This window comes from Cyprinus carpio, chromosome A17 (assembly GCF_018340385.1).
Source record: "Cyprinus carpio isolate SPL01 chromosome A17, ASM1834038v1, whole genome shotgun sequence".
NCBI lineage: Eukaryota > Metazoa > Chordata > Actinopteri > Cypriniformes > Cyprinidae > Cyprinus > Cyprinus carpio.
The window spans coordinates 16,594,955-16,620,804 of record NC_056588.1 but is presented as its reverse complement, the minus strand read 5'-3'; the positions used below and the strand labels follow the sequence as shown (position 1 = coordinate 16,620,804).

Below are 25,850 nucleotides of genomic sequence, written 5' to 3'. Positions count from 1 at the left end.
TCATCATCAAATTCTGGTGTTCAGACTGAAATTTAAGTTGATATTCGCTGAACACATTCAGTAGCCCTCACTGCAGAGGACAAGATCCAGGAGGCGTGGTTGGATCCACATCTAGGGGGTGGAGATTGGTAGGTTTAGGGATCAGGGGGTGGAGACGGGTAGGTTTAGGTATTTGTAAAGTGGGAGGAGTTGGATCTGGATCCAACCACGCCCCCTGGATCTTGTGTTCTGCAGTGAGGACCATCTCAAAATATTCCCCTCCAACGAAGCTCTGAATTCTCATTAGTGTTTGTATTCCAAAAAATTCCAAAAATTCCAAAATGGTTGTAAATGCATCATGCCACATTTTGACAGAGATTGAGATTTAATAGCTTCAGTGGAATATTTTAAGATAAAAATATTAATAATTGGAAAAGAAAAAATAATAATAAATGATAAAATTCATAATATTAATTAATAATAATAATAAACATCTGTTTACACAAAAATATTGCTTGCCGTGGAATATCACATATAAACGACTTTCATGGTGAGGAGTTGTTGGTGTTTGCTTCTTTATTTATTTTTTGGTGTTGTGCTCAAAAACTCATGAATGGCTCGTAAACAAGATAAAAAAAAATAAAAAAATATATATAACGTATATAATATATATGTGTGTGTGTGTGTGTGTGTGTGTGTGTGTGTGTGTGTGTGTGTTGTGTGTGTGTGTGTGTGTGTGTTTGTATGTATGTATAGCATATGGACTACTTTTTTGGGGCTTTTTTCATACTTGACGAAGTGTGTTCCCTTCATGACAGTATTTTCAATTGTAGGTGAACTGTTTGTTTAAAATAAAGTGAAACTTGAGAAACATATTTAAAAGATTTGTATTAGATTACAATTTATTCTTGGCTGATTATCTTAGGACAATAAACAGACTTTAAGGAATCTGGAACTGAAAACTGAGTTAAAGTGTACATTTTTGTCCTAGCATATCACTCTTAATTAATAATCAGATTCTGTGTCCAAAAGCAACAGCAACAAATCAAAGCAAGTTTAAATTGCCTGTATCAGATCTATTGCTTTTAATATCTCCATAAGGTCCCTTGATTCCCTCTCCTAAAGGAATGAACACAGAGCTGACCAACAATGAGTTCTTGTGTTTAAATCTAATTGTAGTGATTGATGAATTCTCAAACCTCTTTAGCTGAGTTCCTGTGTTTCACTGGGAATAAGTCAGAGTCTTTCCCTCTCATATCATCACTAAAGCTCGGTGGGCAGGGGAATATGTTGTGACATGTCCAGATAGGAGCCCTGAAATATATGCTGGCGGTTAGCCACCAGCCTCCCTTTCAATCACCAGGCTCGTCTGACTGGGGCTCTTACAGTGGATTTAGTTGATTGGGGGTGGAATCGTAACACTACACTACCATCTAGTGGTGTGTGAAAGGATTGCATGTATCATGTAGGCTTGTAGTGGTCTTGGTAGGGAGCTGGTTGTTTACAAGTGATTTGTTCCTAATTAAATGCTGCACTTGTTGCAGCACTTCTTGTGGAGAGGGGCTTGCATCCACAATGATGCAGGCAGGATTCTGGATTCTCTTGTAAGCTTCCTCCACTCTGAAAACAAAGAGCAATTTGTCATAAATGCTCACTTTCTTTATGAATATACGTACCTGATGGCATTGAAACACAATAGAAAACTTAAAACTTGGCTACTGCAGGGATCTTCCACAGGAAATAGAGCCATTTGTGTTTTATATGTGTTCTTGTAATGCAAAAGTAAAAATTAATCACTATTTTTTACTTAATATTTAATATTTACAAATATTTGTTTTCATCTGACGAACAATTTTTCATTTTAATAGAGTACACACTACCTTTCAAATGTTTGGGGTTGGTAAGTTTTTTTCTTAAACTCATCACGACTGCATTTATTTGGTCAAAAATACAGTAAAACTAGTAACATTATATATATATTAGGATATATATTAAAACATTTATTTATAAAACATTTATTTGAAATAGAAATGTGAAAGTCTTTAATGCATCCTTGAATAAAAGTTTTTTTTTTTTTTTAAATCTTCCTGACTCCAAACTTTTGAACGGTAGTGTATACAATTTTAAAAACAAATTCTACCAAAAATATTGCTATTACTGAAATTAAAATGCAAAATTTACCATTGTTCCTACACTTTCTGTTCAAACCTGTTACCCTGCAAAATTATAATTATTTTATGAATCTGATATTATATTTGAAGGGGTGACACCGTAAACTTTTTGACCACAAAAAGTTTTTATCCACCTTTATATTCAACCCCAAAACATTGTGAATGGGGTTGGCACAAAATATGTTTCAAAGAGAAATTCCATTATTAATTATTAATTTGTTTCATATTAAGTTAATTTAACTTTTTTTCTCCTAGTAAAATGTTTCAAGACACACCACATTTTCTGTCACAAATTCCATCATTACCTGAAAATTCCCCTAGAAATTTAGGCCAGCTGGTGGACAACCAGTCTAGAGATGTACAACAACATCTGATAGCATTATAGGGTTATTACATACAGGAAGCAGGTGTGTTCCTGAAAAACACCCTCACATTTAACAAGTTGACCTACTTAAGTCGGAAGAGCTGATTGATCTCTAGTTCAGCCTCCTCAACGGTCTTGTCCTGTCCCCTGTCCCTGAGTCTTCTCAGTCTTTCTTCTGGACTGACAGTGAGGAGCAGCACCAGGTTTGGTTTGAGCAGGTCTTCTGGCCACTGGTAGAGCTCTGAGTCTGGCTTTGGGAGGTTTTCAACTCTTCCACCAACTGCTGTGGCAATGGCATACGCTGCTGTGCTGTGCCAGTACCTAACAGAGACAATAAGACAATAAATGAATAATATATATATATATATATATATATATATATATATATATATATATATTTAAGGGTTATCTATAATTGTGCAGGGAAAGGAACTAATTAAAAGTAGAAAAACTACTACTAACTTTTTCTACTAGTAAAATTTGTATGTTAAGCAATATTATGTAAAACAATTTTAGTGAACCAGTATGTTAGAGGGATAGTCCAGCCAAAAAAAAAAAATCTCACATTTACTCACCCCACTTCAGGTTTAACATTCTGTTAAAACTTTATTTTAAGGACAATTCTTACTATTAACTAGTCGCTCATTAGCATGCATATTACCAGCATATTGACTGTTTATTAGTAAAGCACATGTTAATGCCTTATTCTGCATGACCATATTTTAGATACCTTAATCCTTCCCAATACTTAACATTAACAACTATTAATAAACAGCAAATCAGGATTTTATTGAGGGAAAACTCTTAATTAATATTGAATATGTGTTCCCTATTCTAAAGTGTTACCGACTTTCTTTCATCAGATGAACACAAAGAAAGATTTTTAGAAAAATAATCCATCTTTGTAAATCCACATAATTCAAGTGAACATGACCTAAAAATTTGATGCTTCAAAAACACAAAGCAAACCCGCTGGAAATCCATATGACCCTAGTGGATGAATCATTGCCTTTTTGTTTGTAAGAAAATACTAATATTTAAAGGGTCTTTAATTATAAACCATAGCTTCTGGTCAACTGTCAAACAAGTGTTCATGAGTTCCAAGAATCCATGAAATTGATTATTTTTCAAAAAATCTTCACTAGTGTTTCACAGAAAATCATATACCTGTACATCTGGGATGGCATGAGGGTGAGTAAATGATGAGTTCATACATCAGTTCATTTAAATGATCAAAAAATATTAGTAATAAAAATGTTTCAAACAATTCATTACTGTACACTCAGAAAAAATATACAAATCTATCACTTGGGTGGTACTCTAAGGTACAAAAGCTAAAAGTTACCTTATTTATACCTAAATTGTACATATTAGTAAAGGCATATAATACTACGTTAAAAATCCAGAAGTGTACATATTAGTACCTTAGCCTTAGCTTTTGTACCTTAGTTTACTGCCTCAGTGACAGCTTTGTACCTTTTTTTCTGAGAGTTAAAGTATTTAACATTTTTATTTTGTTTATGCACTTGTTTACCATATTTTTAACTTATAGAAATGTGGTTTTATTCATATATTTTGTGTAAATTCATCTGTTTAATTTACTGCTGATTCCCTAATAAATATCCTTATTGTTTTTGTGCCATATAAATACTGCTCTGTTTATATACATAATTGATATCTGATATCAATCAATATTCCTTTATATTGAAAATACCCTCGAACAAACATTTATGTTCGACTGAGCCTCAATTTCCACACATCCAGCTTTAAAATAGATATTTGTGACATTCCCATGCAGTCCACAGCGCTGCCCAAACAGCAGCTGAATCATGTGAGTATATTTGTGGCGCACACATCTCTACCTGTCCACTATGACAGGAGCCCTCTGGGACTCTTTCCCGATGTGGGCAGCAGTGATGTAGTTCCCCAGAGCGTAAAAGGCCCTGCGGATGAGGGGTGGTTCTGAGTCAAAGCGCTGTCTGAAAGGAGCCAGGCACTGGGGTGGAGATTTCAGCAGAGTAGCATTCAGAGTGTCCCGCAGGGCTTCTGTGAGAGTAGTTTTACCTGGGTACATGGAGAAATCAGGGAAACACATGGAGAGAAAGTCAACAGAATTTTAGAGTGCTAACTATTTGTTTGTGCATGGTTTTTATCATACTGCCAGCTATGAATTTGCTTGGTGACAAATATTGAGTTTGACTGCATACTTATTAATTAGCTGAACAAAATATTTGTCAAAGGCTCAGTGTTAACCTGTGGCATCCAGTCCCTCGATCACAATGACAGGAAATCCATCCCCCCTGCTTGTCTCCAACTGTTCGTCTACAAGCTTCAGCACTTCCTTTGACTCAGGGATAATGTCAGTGCACTGGAATGGGCAGAAAGGTGTATTAATTTTTCTTATGATAAAATGTTGTAACGTTGCAAAATGCAGAAGTGATGGTTGTTGTTCACAACAGAACCACTGTAGCCAAAGCACAATAAAGGTCCATAGGACCATATATATAAAAATAAATAAATAAATAAAAACTTTGGGGAACTCTGGTCAAGTCAATAATTTTGGATAAAACAGCATCCAAAATGGTATGGCATTGCTAAGGGAAGGAGTACAGAGATTAAAAATAAATTAAAAAGAGTAATGTTGTGAAATATCATTGCAATTCAAAATAACTATTTTGTATTTCAGTTTATTTTAAAATATAATTTATTTATGCAATGGCAAAGCTGAATTCAGTGTCACATAATCCTTTAGAAATTATTCATGCCCCAAAAATATTTTTGTTATTATCAACATGGAAACAGTTGTGCTGCTTAAAATGTTTTGTGGAAATCGTGACATTTTTTTTTTTCTTCAGAATTCTATGATGCATTATTTTACATTTTTTTGAGATTTTTTGCCTAATCATCCTTCATGTATCTGGCCTGTTATAACAAACTCATAGTAAAAATTATGAACTGCAATATGTATGCATGATTACTGGATCTATTCTGTTACCCCAGCGGGGTAGGACTTGCAGCTCTCCCTACTTTGTCCAAGCATGGCTGCATGGATGGGTGCATGGAGTTTGCCCAAAACGGAACTATACCGCCAACACTAACTGTATGCTTTATTATAATAAATATACATTTGACGAAAGTGGTACTGACTGAAATGTGTTTTCTGTCACTTTTGAATAATTTAATGCATCCTTGCTGAATAAAAGTATTCATTTTAACATTTAAATATAGGCTATATATATATATAACACTATATATATATATATATATATATATATATATCGCTATATAAAATACATACATACAAATTAAGTAAAAATAAATATAATGTTTTAAAATGCTTTAAAATCCTAATGTACCTCCTGAAGAACCTCATAGGCTTCATTCATGCAGTAGTAGACATCAGCGTTCCTGATGTTCAGTGTGGATGGGTGATGCTCTGCAGCTGCTGCAGGTGTGACGTACTTCCTCACTGAATCCTCCACTGGACTGACAGGTGACCACTGCTCCTGCCAGCAGTGCTGATCCTCGCGCTTGTATGAAAACACACATACTGATTTACTCTGCTGCAACGTCTTTAGTATATCCTCCGAAAGGCTTGTAGTGGATTTGTCTCGTATAAAAAATCCCTTAACGACGCTATTTTTGACGTTCGGTATGAAAGCGGACGCTTCAAAAACATCGCAGTCGCGCGACAGAGTGTCGGACAAGTTGTGTTTTATCTCGGCGTGCGTTCGCGCTTTCTCAGTTCTGTTGTCACAGTGGACATGCAGCGAGAAGAGTTTCTCACCATCTCCAAAGAGCTGCTGATGAGCATGATGAAGCTCTTGTGGGGTTGAGCTCAGCGTGAAATAAAGAGGTTCGGTGCGTAAGTCAAACTCCACCGCGAACACACGCGAACACAGCTGTCCACAGCGAAACATTGCACTCTTCAGCATTACGAACCGTGTTAGATATTAAGTGCGTAGCATATACAGAGAAATATCATTCTTACTGATCTGGAGGATGGCGCTTACTGAAAAACGAAACTTGACCCGAAAACGAAAGGCAACTGCTTACGTAAGCCCAGCTGGAGTCTGTCAAGCAAGATAGCAACAGCGCACGGTGAAATAAATGGCGTGTTAATAATTAAATTAGGAAACATTTCATTGCAGTTTCTTTTCAACAATCAAATTACATAGGCTACGTAAATAATAATAGGCTATGTATGAACAGTAAGTGTTCAGTGTAAGTTGCGATTTCCTGTTTATGCTAGCTGGAACCAGACTAGCAAGATTGGTTGCTTTCAAGCAGGTTTTTCCAAACTCATTCATATTTTCGTATTAATGCTCACTCAAATGAATAACTGTGCGGTGAGGACATTGTTGTCATATTCTGTAGCCATAGTAACCGTTGCGACAGGAGCAGAATTTGAATGCGTCTTAGGTTTCGTTTCTTTAGTTATTGTTCTTAAGAGAACAATCCGGTCCCAGTTTAGCAATCATTTCACCAAAATAAGTAAATAAATACAATTAAAGGCTTAATGAATATACCCTATTATTTTCTTGTTGTAGTATAGGCTGTTGTTGTTAACAATTAATGTTGAAATTAGGACGAGAACAAATAAATTATCAATAGGTCTACCATTATTCATTCTTAGAATGACGATAAGATGAAACCTAGGCTGTATCTTAATTACCCTGTGTTTTAAAGAACGACTGAATGAAACACCACGCCTGTGTTCGACTCAGCTGACAGTGTTTAGCTTTCGTTTTCCAGTCCCCCAAGAAGCAAGAAATGAAACTGATCAGAAAAGCGACTTGAGACCGCCCTGTATATAAAGAGATGTGTGAGCGCTCTGAGCGTCAGTTTCTAAACAACGTCACCATGTTGACATCAAACCAAGTTGGTTTTGCAGCGATGTTAATGCAGTTTTGTTTCAAGAACGTCAACAGCTTCTTAGCAGCCCTGTTGGGATGGATTTTGCGGGTCTCTGGCACGCAGGTGCAGCAAACACCTCTCGGAAAGATCAGTCGCCCGAAGACTCGCACCAGAGAGCAGAAAGAGGGATCCAGCACTCAGCTGACTAGTACTCCAAGCAGCGTAAACTACCACTTTACACGGCAGTGCAATTACAAATGCGGCTTTTGCTTCCACACTGCGAAGACCTCGTTCGTGCTGCCTATTGAGGAAGCAAAGCGAGGCTTACGACTTCTGAAAGAAGCAGGTATATCTACATTTAACTGACAAAAGTGTACGATAGGTACACTAGATTTATTTATTTTATTGGGCTACTTAATTTCTAATAATAAGGATGCTTCAAATTGATAAAAAAAAATACATTATAAAATGTAACATTTTTGTCTTAAAGCTGACTGTCATTTGTATTCTCAAACTTTGTTAATATTATTGATTGTATGTTTTAGGAATGGAAAAAGTCAACTTTTCGGGTGGAGAGCCCTTCGTTCATGAGAGAGGTAATTTTCTGGGAGAGTTGGTGCGGTACTGCAAACAGGAGCTGCAGCTGCCAAGTGTCAGCATCGTAAGCAATGGCAGTCTGATCACAGAAACCTGGTTCCAGAAATACGGTGAGAATCATTCATGACCAGCAGAGGGCAGCGAAGATTGCTTTTCAACGCTTTGGCTTTAACGTTACACATGAGCCCCACTTAGTAACTGAATATTAAGAAGGTTGATCTTTGTTAATGTGAAGTGGGATAATATTGCACTTGCAAATGTTTATTAGTGTGAGCTTTTTTGTTTTCCAAAACATTAGCAGCAATCCACAACTGCACTTTCATGAATGCCTTTTTGTCACCATGCACTACATTTTTTGTTTGCATGCAATGACATACAGTAAAAACAAACACAAAAAAATAAGATCTAAATAATTTCAGAGTGTTATGATAAGTAAAATAGTTGTGAGTATGTACAACATAAAGTTATGATAAGTAAAATAGTTGTGAGTATGGACAATATTTCAGAGTGTTATGATAAGTAAAATAGTTGTGAGTATGGACAACCTAAAAATGTAATCAAATTAAAATGTGCACTGTATACACTCCCGTTCAAAAGTTTGGGGTCTGTAAGACTTTTTTTTAAAAAATAAATTAATGCTTAATTTATAATAGTAAGGATGCATTCAATTGATCAACAGTGAAAGCAAAATACATTTCTAATGTTACAATAAACATTTCAAATAATTCATTAAAGATCATTAAAGAATCTTGAATGTATGTCTCCAAAAAATATTAAGCAACACCTATCAACTATCTTCAACATTAATAACTAGAAAGGTGACACTGAAGACTAAATTAATGACAGCTGAAAATTCAGCTTTGTCATCGCAGGTAATAAATAACATTTTAAAATATATTAAAATAGAAAACAGTTATTTTAAATTGAAATATTTCATTGTTTTACTGTTGTTGTTTTGATCAAATAAATAATTGCACTCTTGGTGAGCATAAGAGATTTCTTTGGGGAAAAAAAAAAAATCTCACAGACCACAAACTGTTAAACTGTATATTAACTTAACAGAATATATACATTGTTTAATACATTACAGAAAAATACATTTTTAAATCAAAGGTGTTTGCATATGCTGACAAAATTGCTCAATTTTTGTTTGTATCTGTATTTTATAGGTGACTACTTGGACATCCTGGCAGTATCTTGTGACAGTTTTATCGAGGACACCAATAAAGTCATAGGTCGAGGTCAGGGCAAGAAGAGTCACCTGGACAAACTACATAAAGTTCAGAACTGGTGCCGGGAGTATAAGGTGGCTTTCAAAATCAACTCAGTTATCAATACCTACAATGTGGATGAAGATATGTGCGAGCAGATCAATGCTCTGAACCCAGTGCGCTGGAAGGTATACAGTTACTTCCTTTACTACATACACAATCAATCAAACCAACCAGCCTACCAACCACTTAATTAAGTATTTAAATTTACAAACAACACACATTCCATCCACTGCCAACTAAATGAAGAAAAAAAAGCAGGAAAGAACAGCCTCCGCGAGGCAGAGAAATTCATCATTAGCGATCAGCAATTCCAAGACTTCCTGGACCGCCACCAGAGCGTTAAGTGTCTGGTTCCAGAGTCTAATCAAAGGGTAATTTTGAGGCACAGAGCACATACTTTCGCTCAATTCAGATCAGCGTTTCAAAGTAGCTTACAATTTAGAAGATAAAGTGGCTTCAATTTATGAGTAATACAGCAATAAACTTTCAGTTTCAATTCATTACCAACGCTTTTACAACTTATAAGTGAGCACAACGAGATTTGAATTTAAATAAAAATTGCTCTATGAGATGGAGGCCTGGGATTGAATATACAGTTAACTTGAAATGAATTGTTTACTTACTCATTTATTTTTCTTTTACAGATGAGAGACTCTTACCTGATTCTTGATGAATATGTAAGTGGTTTCATATTTTCTTCACAGCATCCATTAAGTTTTCTTCTTGTTACCATGTGAAAGATTATTTTATTTTTTTTTCCCGATTATTTTGTCATCAGAGTCTAAAGGATTATATATATATATATATATATATATATATATATAATATATATATATATATATATATATATATATATATATATATATATGTATATTAGATTACACTATTATTACAGTGTAAATTATTCTTTTAAATTACATTGTCATCATAGCAGTAGCGGAGGGATTATGGAGAGGAATATAATAAGGCCTGCAGTAATTTGCATCATTCGTGGCTTCAAATTACTTTTCCCTCCCTTGATGATTTCTGATCTCTATTAATAATCATGCTGTCTACGCTACATCATCAGAAAGGGCAATCATCATAAATAGATTTTTTAATCCTCCATATTTTATGCCGCAGATGCGCTTCTTGGATTGCCGAGAGGGGAGGAAAGATCCGTCAAAGTCTATTCTGGATATTGGTGTGGAAGAGGCCATCAAGTTTAGTGGTTTTGATGAGAAGATGTTCCTCATAAGAGGGGGGAAATATGTGTGGAGCAAAGCTGATATGAAACTGGACTGGTGAACTGTCTCAGTATTGCTGTTTTTACTCTGTTTTTACATTGAGACCTGATTTTATTTATAAATGTAAAATATATGGTAATAAACAATTGTACAGTGTAGTTACAGAAGCTCAAAAAGTTGGTTGGATACATTGGTGTGTAAAATTGTTTCACTTTTTTAAGAGATTATACTGCACTGAAATGCTTGCATATATAGATTATTATGTATGATTTTGTATATATGATGTTTTATACGATTTGTATTATGGTATGCTTGCTTTTCATCTGGAATATTTGCATGACCTGAAGTATGTTTTTAAATTTTAATGTGCTATGGTTGTCTTTGTCTTGACATTCTTAGCAGAAGTAACTGATTTAATATAATCTTGGAAGAAAATGAATAAGCTTACACAGTTTGATTAACTGCACTTTAAGCACACCGTAGATGCTTTAATTGCCTTAGTATAGAATTTACATTTTAGTTTGTAGCTCCTCAGATTGCAACTTTGGAAAACTTACAAAAGAACTAGACTTTCTCTTGTAACACCATTACATGCTGTTGTAACTTCATATTATATTTTACTGAAAATAAATATTTTTGACAAAATCTTGTTACATCCAATCTCATAACTGTTCAAACTGCTCAAAGTGTCAAATTTGAAAATGAAATCGGCATATGCAATGCTACGTTTACCTTTACCTTTAATTTCTTTAAAGTCTTTAAGCTTTCATTGCTCAGTAATATTTAGGTAATCCCTGGTATGGAGTACATTTTTATGTCCCCATCATATAGGCTACAGTACATCCTAATATACATAAATACATAAAAAAAACCTGTCAAATTATAAAAAAAACAAAAACACTAATAATTAAAATTATTATTTTTTTAAAGATGGAAATCATAAAAGTAAGATTTATTTTTATCACAAAGTCAAAATAGTGGTGATTTTAAAATAATGCAGAAACTGGCAATTTATGTTGTTGAGAAATATATTTTCACATTTCATTCTGCTGGTCTTTTGTAATATCGTTGTTGAGAAATATATTTTCACATTTCATTCTGCTGGTCTTTTGTAATATCCAACTAACACAATGTAACTAGCAACAAACATGTCCTTGATGAATGCAATGGATCTAATACATTTTGTGTTATAGTTTAAAATATTCCATCCTTTCAGATAAAGCAAAATCGGTATAAAATTATCAATATTTTAAAATATGGTAAAAAAACAACAACAAAAAAAAAACAGAATAAACTTCAGGCTGACACCCTCAAGTAAGGTAATGTTACCTCAAGAGCTCCCAGAAACATATCATTCCGTGCTGTCCCAAAGTCTGATTTCAAGAGCACCATTATAATTTGTGTTGCACCCTACAGAGGGCGCTAGTGCTGCGCCTTCGCTTCATAGACACATTCATATACAGACATACAGACGCGCTGTACAGCACAGCACTAGGAACACTCTCAGACTAATGGCGTCTTCACACCGCGTCCGACGGACCAGCTGATTCTTATACCTGCCTGCAAACCTACATGAAGACATAAGGTAAACCGTTCGAGTCATTACAGATGGCTGTGATGAATGTGTCGGTCTTAAACGAAAATGTTTTCTTATCCGCTGTACACGACACTACATTGACTTTCAGTAATGCAGTAGGATTTGTGCAGCGTTCATCGTTTTAAACCCGAACGTCTATGTCAGCAGCTCAATATATTATAAAAATCTCGGTTTTATTTTATTTGGCAATGCTTTATGATCTACATTTATTACTTTAGTTTCTTCCTGGATGTGCAGCTCCAGTATAGTTTAACGTTACCCCATTGATGTCTAAGATGGCTGTTTATTTTTATTATTACATGTCCATAGGTTACTATCACGTTCAAATGGGCTGGCTTTCAAAAACTATTGTGCTGCCTACCTAGACAGCGTTTCTGGACATCATAATGTCTAATCGTGTTTCAGGTGTCTGTAATGCTCAAAAAAGCTGCCTAGGTAGGCAACACACTCTGTTTTGGGATCATGGGACCCTTGGCCCGTGCAGTCAGACGGTGCAAATATTGATATGAAATGACCAATTCTGGTGTTTGATGAGTGGATGTGCTCCAGTTCAGGAGCTGGTGCTGTGTAGGTGTCTAGAATAGTTTGACAGTAGTTTTGACGTAAACCCTGGATGAACACTCCATGGAAAGTAAGTAGCTCTGAGTTATAGGGATTTTCCATGCTTTTTGGGGGATTGTGTAGAATTTACTAACCCTTCACTAGGATGTCAAAAAAACAAAAATAAAAATATATTGTGATCCGAGGTACCAGGTGGTACAGCCGTGAGGATATGGTTTTTAAAACAAACCGAATCAAAATGTTGATGTCAAAAAATATTGTATTTGTTTGTACATTGTAATGAAGATATACAGTATGGTAATATGGGGAAAATAACATTGTTTCTTCGTATCACAATTCTCATTTTCTATATCTTTTCTCCCCTGCCATATTACATATGTCTACAAATTCTATTCCTGATATCTGAGGTTATTTAAGTTTAAATCCTCCCCATTTTAGTTGTTAAAAGAGTTTAGTTTAATGGATGAGTTACGACTAATGGATTAATTATGACTGCGGTTTCAGGCTTATAGAAATGTGCATTTCTACAACCTGGAGGAGAATTTTCAAGCTGTGGGTTCCCTTGGGAATTTCCTGTGGATTTTTATAGCAGTTTTTCAATTTACAGTTTTAGTAAAACAAGACCAGTGGTTAACATTGACGTTTTGTCCTACAACACAAATTGTTACATACAGTACATTTAATTGTGCATTTTGAAACTGCTGAATTTTATGTGCTTTTCGAGTGGAGTCCTAAATATCGTAAGTTCAAAGCACATGAATGACCGAGTGAATGCGTATTTAAAAATGAGAAACTTGCCGAACTTTTACGAAGTTGGAGATTGATGCAAGCTTTTTTGGCGCGGGCGCAGTGCTTATTCAAGAAGACATTCACAGTATTGACCATCCTGTATGTTACTTCTCACGTAAGTTCAACAAAAGTCAGTTGAATTACTCTACTATCGAGAAGGAAACTTTAGCTTTGCTGTTGGCATTGCAGTATTTTGATGTTTATTTGAGTTCAAGCAATTTCCCAATAACTGTATATACTGATCATAACCCTTTAGTGTTCCTATCTCGTATGTATAACCAGAATATAACAGCAGTCTGTTTACATTAGAGGAGAGTCCTTATCTGATGAGTGTTATCTAGAGTTGGATTTGACTATGTGCTTGACTGTGCATTTGAATCATTAACATCCAGCTCTTTGTCCTCCATGTTTTGCATTTTAACCTTGACTGTAGAACAATTATCTGCACTTATATTTATATACTTAAACAGCAACATTTAATGACCTGTGACCTATATATGACACGGTTATGCAGGGTCAGTATAACAGAGATTAGGTAATTGCATTACTCATAACAGTCAAAAAGACACTCCCAAATTAGGCCACTTGTCTTCTCTTACCATAATAGACATTCTGAAATATAACTTTCAGTATTCGTCCATGAGAATGTTGACTCAAAATGATGGCTTGAATGGTAAGCAGAAAACAAACTTTTTTTCTGATAGCCTTTATTTCCGCTGTTTATAGCAGATGCTTCAGTTCAGCCGAAGGTTGTGGTGGCCCAGCAGGAAGTACAACAGTTATCTCAAGAATATAATAATGAACATGCAAACATACTGTTTTGCTCATGAAATATTAGCTTAAATGTGTCAGGTTAGTGAAAAGCTAGTTTGACGTTTGATTCTGGACTATTGATCCCGTTCAAGACAAAAGAAGACAAATTGTGTGCATAGTGTTAAAAAGCACTAATCAGAGGCTTACTACAGGGCTAGACTATAGTGGTTAAAATGATAATGCACACAATCATAACTGATAATCATGAAGGTTTGCATTTGATAAATTTCTATTTACGTTTCATCAGAATTGTTGAATTTCTCACCGTCTAAAATCCAGAAAATATGAACTCATAAGCAGAGTTTATTTTACCTTGTGTAGTTTCCTAAATGTATTATATTTATCATATATTAACACACTCTCTACATTGTGAAAACTGGAAAAGCTTTAACAAGCTTCTCTCAAAAGCTAAAACCATAAAATTTCCTAATATTAATTTCAATAATTCCAAATGATGTAGCATTTTTCTAATAAAACAACAAAAAGGTCTGTGTTTTCAGGTCATTGGCTCTTGATTAAGTGCAGAGAGAACACTTGTACAGGGTTGCCAGGTTAATAAAATGAAGTCAGAAAGTGAGAATAAAAGCTCTAACTCTTAAAGGGTTACTCCACCGCAAAATGAAAAATGTTGCAAAATGTTGTTCCAAACCTGTAAAAGCTTTTACGGGTTTGGAACGACATGGGGGTAAGTGAATAATGACAAAATTTCATTTTGCAGTGGAGTAACCCTTTTACATCTGGGGACGCCAAGCATGAAAGCTCATGGAGGCTTGTTACCAATGTTTAACAGAAACATCATATGAGAAAAAAACATCTTCAGAATAAATTACCAGTGGGACAATATCGAAGACGTTTATGTTTAATTATGCTTAACTCAAAACAAGCAGAAGTGATAACAGTTCAAATAATATGTAGCACCTCCATAACAAAGAACGCTGAATAGCTTGACCTGGCTGTATTATTTAATAACTCTTATTTCATCCAACTGACTTGGTACCTGAGTTTGGTCTTGAAATTTTACGGGAAATCCATGAAGACATTTACTAGCTTTGCTAATGTGTTCTAACCTAAAGGTGAGCTTCACAGACAAGCATACTATATTTCTGACCATAATATGGCCTTGTTTGACCTTCTCAGCCCCCACATACATACATCCAATGCAATAAATGCATTACAGAGCACTTAAAGCTGTTAAATTATGGCAAGCATTTGGAAGTAGGTGAGTTTTGAAATAGAAGGACCATTTCGCGATTTAATTTCGAGATATGTCAACAGACAGGATTTTGTTATTGCCGTACCAACTAATAGATAATGAATGACAATTAGCTTTTCCAATCATATATTAATTACTTAAAGATTCCATATCAGTTTCACTGAATCCCTCCCAATTCCAATCTGTGTTGCTATTATCACTCAAGATAGTAAAAAAAAAAATTCAGAAATTTGAGTATTTCCTAAATGCAGTCTCTTAATAACATACCATGCTTTCTCTGTTAGTTATTCCTATCAGTGATATCAAAAGCTACATTGTTGCTGCCCACCAGCTGTGGATGAGAAAGCAGTTAACGCAAAGCACTGTAATGCAGGATGGAGACTGGCTGGCTCATGGCAGAAGGTGACCTCAGCTGGGTTCACATCCGATTGAGTCAGATATTTCGCAGGATAAGTCCCAGTAGCCTCGTGTATAAAAGTTGCTTATGCTCAAAATGATTTTTCAAAGTGAGCTTGCCAAGAACAAATTGAGATTCATGAAATAATAAAAAATAAACGAGTCACACCAAAAGACTCATACAAGTCAAGTTGTCAGTTTGGATCAGTCACTGTTATCAAGATGAATTTGCCACTGAATGAACTCACTTAATCTGTCAGTGTGGTTACTGAATTTGAATCAACATCTGCAGTTTTTACTTTCAGTAGTGTGCGACAACTAGTTCAAGAGGACACATTTGTGTTTTTTATATTACCTAAAATATCTAAAATTAATATTGGTAACTGACTACTACCTGTTCATTTTGTGTATGGTGGTTGGTGAACAAGCTTGCTGCAAGCTTGTCTGATGTGATTTTAAACTGCAGTACCTGTCTGAGTGACGGGTATAATTTTTTATTCATTCAGTTCTCACAGCCGGTACCCACTCAAAAACCTGGCGGCTCACCCTGTCCTGTAGCATCAAGCATTGCCACATGTGGCTGGTGATAAAATGAGACATTTGCATGTTAGTAGCTTGATGGCAGTGTGTGAACTCATCAGGCATTGACGGCTGTAACCTTGCAGGGCTTTGCCACATTGTAGCGGTATGTACAGCGCTGCACAACATCGTCCAAATTTTGGTACCACAATGATGGTAGATGTAGCAATAATTCCGCAACAGTTCAATGCAAAGAAAACGGTATGTTCATACATGATGCCGTGTTTTTGATTCACCAAATTCCACCAGTCATTACTATTTTTAATCTCACAACTGCAACTTAATATCTCACATTTAAGACTTTATTTCTTATAATTGCAACAGTTTATCTTACAATGTGTATTTCTCAGAATTGCAACGTTATAGCTCACAATTGTGACTATATATAATTAGGACTATATTTCACAATTGCAGCATCCATATTCCATTATTGAATTCCAAAATTGCAATTATTTCTCAGTTTCTTTTAACTTCATATTATATTAAATTCATGGGCGTCACTAGGCCATTTTTAGGGGGGGCTATGGCCGGTACATAAACTGTACATGAATTCGTGATCACATTAGTCCCCTTTAAATTTCATATGAAAACCGCGGCAGACTTCGATCGGCTCCTCGCTGTTTTTCAGCGCATTCTTTTTCAGTCCGCAGACTGCGGCTGCGCAGAGCGAGAAACGGAGGACAAGGTGTGTGTTTATCGATAGATTGTTATAATATCTGCATCTGTGCAGTTCTTTGTAATAAATCCAGTTTACCAAATATCATGGGGGAGTAATACTCAGTTCCCCATCTACTGTAGCCTAAGTTTTCACTGTTATCATTCCTCATCACACAACAGCTGTTTTCTCCAGTGAAAATGAAGCACATATGAACGCATAATTTATAAAATGATCATGTTGCCATTTTTATTTTAAAATTTAACTTTCAACATAATACATATTCCAGTGCATGTGGCAAAGAGGTTTGCATACTTGAGCTAAGGAAAGAAGGTTGCACCAGAAATGCAAACAGTAAAATGTTGTGTTTGTACAGTAAACAAGTTGTGTGTGTGAGATCATGAAGACTTGAATTTGGCTTATTCAGTACTCATGCATTCAGAACAGTGGAATACCGCAATAAGTTTAGTATATGACCCATATTAATCTTTTTTTTTAAATCTCATATATATATATATATATATATATATATATATATATATATATATATATATATATATATATTATGATTATTATTATTATTAGGTTATTATTATTATTATACCCTCACTGGGGGCTGAGCCTCCCTAAAATGAAAATCCTAGAATCGCCTCTGATTACATTGCAAGTGTTTCTCATCATTGCAACTTCACTGTAAAGTGCAACAGTTGTTCTAACAAACACTTTTTAGTTAACTTTACTTAATGTCTTAACTTGTAAAAAAATTAGTAATCTGTACTATTCACATACTATTCCTTGGCTTCTCAGAAAACCCAGTTTAAGATTAATTAATAGGTTTGAGTGCCATTTTGTCAAAAAAAAAAAAAAACAAAAAAAACCTTCGGCAGTTATCTTTCTGTAGTGGAATTCAGTCATTTCCCAAAGTCATCTTGAATGTTGAATTGTCAATACAACCAAAGAGTATAGAAGACAAGAGGCGAAACTCAATAGAACGCTCCACAGCAACAGTTGCCCCCATGACGTGACGCCGCGGCCGCCATTATGGACTGAAAACTGAAGCAAAACGCCGAGAAATAATGGGAGTCAATGGCACTGAAAAACTTAACATAACAAAAACTTAACATAACTTAATTTTTTCTGGCCGTCATATCTAAATATGAAAACAATATAAAATACATTAATGAGAATGACCGACGTTAAATGACAGAAAATATACGTCTATGTGTCGGTTATGCATGGCCTAATTACCCTTAGGAAAATAGTATTTTGGGACAAAATATTACTATATAAGTACTATAAGACTACTATAGAAATACTATAGCGGCTCTAGGATATTATACAGGTATTACAGAACATAACATACTTCTGTGATGTTCTGTAATACCTCTATAATATTTTTAAGCTGCTATAGTATTTCTATAGTAGCCTTATCGTACTTCTGTAGTATGTCCCAAACTACTATAGGCCTAGTATTCCTATAAGATTACTATAATATTTTGTCCCAAAATACTATAAGATTCCTATAATATTTTTTCGTAAGGCTATGTCCCCCACCGAATCGGCTTCATTAGCCTACCACTTACGGTTTGCAAAGATACAATTATAAAATTACTGCAAACCTTTAATCTATCAATATTTATGTTCTATTATGCAATTTCCTTGTTATATGAATAACAGAAATTCATGAAATAATATATATAGGCAGACACACAGTAATGAGATTTATTCAAATGTTGATTTTGACATTAGTGAATTTGGAAAAATAAATAAATAAATAAATAAATAAAATTATAAATGAGCATTTCTAAAGACAGTTCATCTTTTATATAGAATTTCACAAAAATATTAACAACTTGTTTTTCAACATCTTCAGTGAAAGTGCACACAGTGAACGTTTCAATGGCAAGAACAAAAACAATCTGTGAATGTCTATTACAGACGGAAAGGTACAAAAAAAAGATGTGCAATCTAGCAAGTGCACACATGAACTATAAACAGTACTAAAATGGAAGTGGTGCCATAAGATCGTTTGTTTGTATTTTTTTTCTTTTTGTGAGAGAAGAGGCACTGACATAGAATGGAAGCATTAGTCAAAAAGGTGTTTAATCTATCAAATGCACACATGAACAAAAAAGAACTCTGACCATCTTTCGGAAACTAGTGTACTACTAGCCAGTTCAAGTTTTGTATAGATTTCTAAAAACGAACAGCAAATACTCTACACTGGTAGAGATTTGAACAAACAATAACTATTTATAACAATAAATATCAGTTCAAGTTTTGTATAGATTTCTAAAAATGAACAATAACTGATTGGAAGAACTGATCATTTGAACTGATTGAAAGAACTGATCATATGATGATTTCAGCAGCTTTCAGTCCATAATGGCGGCCTCGCCTCCGCAGCGCCATCTACAGACTGTTACCCATAACACAACAGAGTTTCGCCTCTTGGGCTTCTATACTCTTTGATACAACTGAAAATTTTGAGAGAACATCACAGAAGCTGAATTAATAAATTGATGTTGATTTTCCTAAAATGTTTTTGTTTGAACTCACCATTATGGTGATTAGTGTTCCCTTTGGTTGGGCACTTGGATCCTCATTTAGCCTATGTAATATTGTAATTCTCTTCCTATTGATGCAGCGATGCAACATGAAATCAGTTATTTGGTTTCAAGGGAAGGGAATTAATAAATAGGTTGCATTTAAAAGGGGACATAATTTCTAAGAAAATCATTAACTAGTCGATTTTTCATGTTGAATAATGATCTATTACAATTTTATTGCTAACATTTGTCATAAACATTTTGCAAAGCTTTTAATTGGGTACAACATTCAGTATGCAAAACACAACAATGGTAACAATTAAGTTTTTTTTTTAATAGTAACAATAGCAATTTTATCTGCTGTTGTTGTTGTGCTACTACTCACATACTTTATTCACGCCACAATGCAGCTGGAATTCGGTAACTTTAGCTATACTAAGACGAGTAAATCTAAAGTAAATTATAAAGTACTCTCTACAGTTCTTTTTTAGTTACTAGAATTCTTATATAAGTGAACTAACAAAGTGTTGTACATTTGTCAGTACAACGTACTCCTATTTCACTTTACTTAATTTTATTAAGGCAATCGGTTTGTATACTTTTTAAGTAAGCCTAACTAATTACAGTTAGCAGTGTTTTGCATCTTCAAATCTCACATTTGTGACTTCATGTCTCATAATGGTGACTTTTTATCTTATAATGTAACAATTTATCAGAATTGTGATTTTATATCTCACAATTGCTACTTTATATATTATAATTCAGACTCAGATCTCACAGTTGCGACTTTTTATCTTAAGGTGTCAATGTACTTCCTCTAATAAACTTTATCTGACAATTACCTTCCTCAACAACTTTAAAACAGGAAGATTTTTCAGGATATCCTCAGCAAACTAGTGAAGCCTGACTTATCCGTTGAGCTGCAAAAGAAAAATACATTATTAAACTTTTTTTTTTTTATGGAACAGAACATTTTGTGCCAGCTTATCATTTTGTACAATAATGTTAAAATAAGTTTATTTTCAGATACTGTTTTCCGTTTCAGCAAAACTATGAGATAGAAGTGTGTGCCTGGGGTGTCAAGCCAAGACAATGCAGTATTTGTATATGAAGTGTTTTCCAGTGAGGGTGTGTTTGCTGAAGAAGAGAAGTTTGGGCATGTCCTGACCTCAGCATCTGTGATTTAGAGCTTATTCACAACTATCGTCTATAGGCGACACTACATAACTGTGTTTTCCAAGTAAAGGTAGAGAAAAGAGGCATCTCAATGTTGAAAAGACCTTTTCTAAATGAAAAGCAAACATATTTTTCCATGGCTTATGTTTTATTGTTGGCTAAATGCTTTATTTTTTCTCACATAAATTTTTTTTTGGTATTAAATATAATGGTTTAAACTTTGATTTATTTTCTTCTTTTAATTAGCAATTTTATTTTTATTTTTTAAGGAGCAGAACCTTGAGTGACAGCAGATGGAATTCATAGATAACCTCAGGCTCTCAGTCAGTGATCATGTAAATAGAAATAAGTACTCCGCAGCATGCTTGTCATATCCTCTTATTTTTTTCAGGCACAAATGGTGTGCCACAAGGCTTCTGAGAAGACAGATGTCTCTTCATATTTTGATTCTGACATAGCTGATGTCTTTTTTTCATTTAAATCCTTGTTTTCACACTACAGAGAGACTAAATTTCTCACTGTTTTAATTCTGCTTTAACCATATTCATCCTTGGTGATAATGATATGCTTTAGTCTCACTGGAAAATGTTTTTAACCATCTGGAAACATTAGGCAGAGTGACCTCAGATCATTAGAGAAATCCTGTCCTTATTTTGGAGGATTGACCTTTACAGTACATACTACTATAACTTTGATCAGATTGTCTTTACTTTCCTAGATATTCTTCCTTCAGGCTGTCTGACAACTCTTCCTCATTAGTCAGCTGTTTTCCTACCAAGTCAGTACTTGTCTGAAATGTTGAAACTGCATTTCTGTGATCTACACATCTTGATTCTCAATCTTACACAACTAGAGAAACCAGATCATACCAGCTTAAGTTATTGTAGCCGGTCAGTCAATTTTGAAACCAATTTTGGAGCCAAGGTCTACCATCTCTGACCAGGTCAACCAATATTGTCTACCAAAGGGGTGTCTTAATCTGCTCCTGGAGGGCCACTGTCCTGCAGAGTTTAGCTCCAACCACAATCAAACACACCTGAACTAGCTAATCAAGGTCTTCAGATTCATTAGAAACTTCCAGACGGTAGTGTTGGAGCTCATTGGAGCTACACTCTGCAGGATGTTGGCACTCCAGGAGCAGGATTTGACACCCCTTGTCTACCAAGTAGGGATGCACAAAAGTGCATAGTTTTGAAATTGACTAGTCGTTGGGTTGTCTAAACGAATAATCTGTCTTTGGGAAGCTTGTATAATCTTGTATAAACTTGTTTTGTGTTCACATGACCTTGATCTGATGTAGCCTATTTGTTATGGGTTGTTTAGATAAGATGATTCTTGGGGTTTGTTGTTGGACAAAAAACAGCACAACTTTCTTATTTAGACTAGTTTTTTGGAAGTGCTGACTATTAATCTAGCCCATGACGTTTAAGGAAACTTCTTTGGAGAGAAGACTGTTTGTGTCATAAATGACGCATGCCAGGGTTGAAGGCTGGCATTGCCCCATGTTTTCATGCAAGCTTGTTATTGTAGCCTTGTCTGAGTCACTGAACTACAAAATTACAGGGCTCCAAACTGTGACCAAAAATGGTCGCATTTGCTACCAAAAATATTAAATTGCGAGTGAAGTTTTTGCTGAGGTCACCAATGGTGACCAGGCCTATGTATTTACATGTTATAACTTAAAAATTTTCATGTAATGCTTTTTTTCCTGATTGTTTTGCGATCGCATCATTTGCTATATTCATGTATTAAACTGAGATGATGCGCATTAAAGTTTTAGTGGAAAAAAGGAGTTTCAAACAGTCCTCATCTCTGCCGTATAGCAGCGCTGACACACCGGATAAACGCAGCTCAGTTGAGAAGCACGAGAGAGGTCGAAATGACGGAGACGTAAGAAGTGAAATAGCAGAAAAGCCAATGCTATCTCACGACCAATTCATACGTATTTTACGAGGTGGCTAATTCGTACGAATTTGTACGACCTCACTCATAAGATTTCATACGATTTGGCTAGACCCCAGTGACGGGTAGGTTTAGGGGCGGGGTTAGGTGTAGGTCATTCGTACAAATTCATACGAATGTGCAACTCGTAAAATACGTACGATTTGGCAAATATCGTATGAATTTGTACGAGTGTGGTCGTACGAATTCGTACGAATTAGCCACCTCATAAAATATGTATGAATTGCCGTGAGATCGGGCTGGAAAAGCAGCGTCTATTTCATGCACATCTTGAAAATACTTCAACAGGTAAAGCTGTCAGCTGTGTGGATATTGGCAGTATTGTTAACAATTCTTGTTTATAATCATTAATAATAATATGGCTTCTTCTTAACAAGATATTAGGTCTCTGCTGTGCTCTGTTAATGCGTTAACTTGCTGTCCAGTAATCGCAAAAAGCCTTGTGGCTTTTTAATAAACAAAGTATCAGCTTTAAAATGATTCTAAATTCATAACGGAATACAAACAATAAATACAGTTTTTTTGGCGCTGTTCAATGCGGCAGGTGCGATCGCTTTAGCACCTCAGTTCAAGTGGCAAGTAACCCATTTAATCTTTCTCTTTACTACTATAGTACCCTACATAATTAAGATAAATTAACATCAAAAGGCAGGCTATTTTATAAGAGAGCATACAGTACAACTTACTGAAATGTCTCATGTAAAAGCTCATTCAGTGTTTCAAACTGTGGAAAACGTGTAAAGCTTGTAAACATTGCAACGTATATTTACCTCAGAATAACCATTCGGTGTCAATAAGCTCATCAGTTAGCTAGAAAAATAACTATAAAGCATTTTGCTAAATTTATATTGCATTTTAATAATTTTACTTAACTGTTGTCTACATGATTCAACTCCTCCTATAAAATTGCATTTTACTAATTAAGAAAAACCATCTCTTTCTCAACTTTTTTATAATCTGAAGAACCTTCTTTCGCCACAAAGAACCTTTTGTGAAACGTAAAGGTTCTTCAGATGTTATTTATGAAACCATTTAGATAAAAAATTTTCTTCTATAGCACCGTGAAGCACCTTTATTTTTAAGAGTGTGACAACATTTACCGGATGCATTGAGGAGGAGCCCAAACTACACTCAGTGGCCAAGTGATGCTTATGGTCCAAGATATTGGTACAGATAATGAACAATTCGTTGTGACTGTATATTTCAAGTTGGAAAAGGCATTTAGTTCCCACTTTAAGTGAACCTTAGTTCCCAGGTCATCTACAAGATGGATTAAAATGCTGATAAAGTCAAGAAAAGATGAGACACACACACATGACAGTATGATTGAAATGTTAAAACTAAAAAATACTAAAATAAATAAAACACATTTATTCTGTGGCACCTAAAAGAAAAATGGCGCGCTAAGTTTTTTTCTTATAGGAGCCAATGGCTCCATACTTGATTTTTTTAGTTTGGAGCCCTGAAATAACCCTCGATGAATGAAGTGGAGGATGATCGCTTGATGTATTATCTCAGTAAAGCAGCCTGTTGTAGATTTCAGTTTTGATCTCACTGCTGGGAGCTGAAGATAATAGTCTCTGTGTGCTCACTGGGAGTGCTTCACCTCTGGGATCCTGAAGTTTATAAACACAGAGCCAAAAATAAAAGAGCACTAAATCGCTTTGGGTGATAAATGTGGGTCATTTGGCAAGGGCAAACAAACAGTGAGGGAACAGCTACACACGTGCTTGCTTTTCACTTTGAACTTACAGCTTTATTTTACCAAGCTCCAAAAAATGACTTGCTTTGATGTTGTGGCGTTTGTGACATCACAGTCAAATACATTTGAATATGGCTGCCTCTATTCATCGACGAATACTTTTATCATATTTTACTTATCAGTCACACCAGTTGCGTAAAGAATATTGCATCAAAAATAAACAAATTTCCTGTGCTTGAGCTACTCCTGACAATAGAACAAACGGAAGAGCAAACAAACATTTGCATTGCAGTGTCTGATTTAAACAGCATGTTTGCATCTGTACTAGGGCTGTGAATCTTCACTGGTTTCACAATTCGATTCGATTCGATTATCATGTCAACGATTCGATTCAATTCGATATCATGATGCATCATAATGTGTTGCATCCTCAATTTGAAATATTACTGCACATGGCTACATTTTCATATAAATTTTATATCAAATTTATTTTGTGCTTTTTATTAAATTATATTAGCAAACTACATTAACAAAAAAAATTTCAAAAAAATAACAAATTAAAAAAAAATTAAAAAAATTAACCAAATAAATTAAATATAGCTTCATAACATAAAAGCAAAAAGTAATTAAGGGGAAAATACAATTACAAGTGATAAACAAAAAGTACTTTTAGTATCTGAGAGTGCTTTAAGTATCTGAAAGTTTACAGACAATGATAGTTATAGGTTTTTCTTTTTTCCTCAGCATTATTGCTGTTTAATTATTACTGATGACATCATAGGCAGTGGCAGCTGCATTCACACTAATGCACAGATCTGTTTTGACATATCAGATGTTTGCCTTGTTCTAAAAACATAACTGTGTTTACATCAGTTCCGTATCATAACAGTATTCAGAGATGCAAGTGCATTTAACCGCAGCCGCGATTAAGCTTCAGGACATCAAACACAAAGCACACATGAAAGTCTGTCAGTACCTGAGTTTTGTTCATCTAATACATACTGCATTCCAAACGGCAGAAATGAAACCATATCTAAATTAAAACACTGAAATAATGGAGGGTGGACGCACACACTGTCAAGCAATGTGAACGTGTCTCACAGCGCATATCTTGTGCAATGAATCCTTCCACGATTGTCTCTAGTCTAGCACACACACGTGCCAGATGCAGGAAAAAAACGTCGTAAAAGTCGTGTAGCTTATTCCAGTCTTTAGCTAATCGCAAGCCTTAAGTGAGAAGGCATAATGTATCATTTTAAGTGTCAGAATGAGGGTTGAAAATAATTTGTCCCCTCTTTTTTTTGTCAGTTATCTTATTCTCTCACTAATATTACCTGTATAGACATTTTCCATATGCCACCTTGGCATTCACTTTGTAATGTGGCGCTTT

At 35.0% G+C, this 25,850-nt stretch overlaps 3 protein-coding genes across 3 annotated transcripts in view; 2 read left to right on the top strand and 1 right to left on the bottom strand.

Moving 5' to 3' along the window:
- Positions 1–854: 854 nt before the first annotated feature.
- On the bottom strand, positions 855–6,899 carry LOC109102938 (UMP-CMP kinase 2, mitochondrial-like). Its single transcript, XM_042774259.1, has 5 exons — positions 5,871–6,899; positions 4,768–4,882; positions 4,377–4,578; positions 2,602–2,835; positions 855–1,599 (listed from the first exon to the last, which is right to left on the bottom strand). Exons 1-5 carry the CDS (start codon positions 6,447–6,449, stop codon positions 1,413–1,415), a joined length of 1,317 nt encoding a protein of 438 aa, XP_042630193.1. The 5' UTR covers positions 6,450–6,899; the 3' UTR covers positions 855–1,412.
- A 421-nt stretch (positions 6,900–7,320) lies between these two features.
- On the top strand, positions 7,321–11,113 carry LOC109102607 (radical S-adenosyl methionine domain-containing protein 2). Its single transcript, XM_042774260.1, has 6 exons — positions 7,321–7,717; positions 7,917–8,078; positions 9,138–9,371; positions 9,468–9,613; positions 9,887–9,919; positions 10,365–11,113. Exons 1-6 carry the CDS (start codon positions 7,336–7,338, stop codon positions 10,527–10,529), a joined length of 1,122 nt encoding a protein of 373 aa, XP_042630194.1. The 5' UTR covers positions 7,321–7,335; the 3' UTR covers positions 10,530–11,113.
- An 805-nt stretch (positions 11,114–11,918) lies between these two features.
- The window catches only part of LOC109050287 (probable E3 ubiquitin-protein ligase RNF144A-A), a 38,003-nt gene continuing 24,071 nt past the window's right edge, over positions 11,919–25,850 (top strand). The window contains exon 1 of the mRNA XM_042774258.1: positions 11,919–12,053. The gene's annotated coding sequence lies outside the window, so the exon portion shown is untranslated. The remainder of the gene's footprint in view (positions 12,054–25,850) is intronic.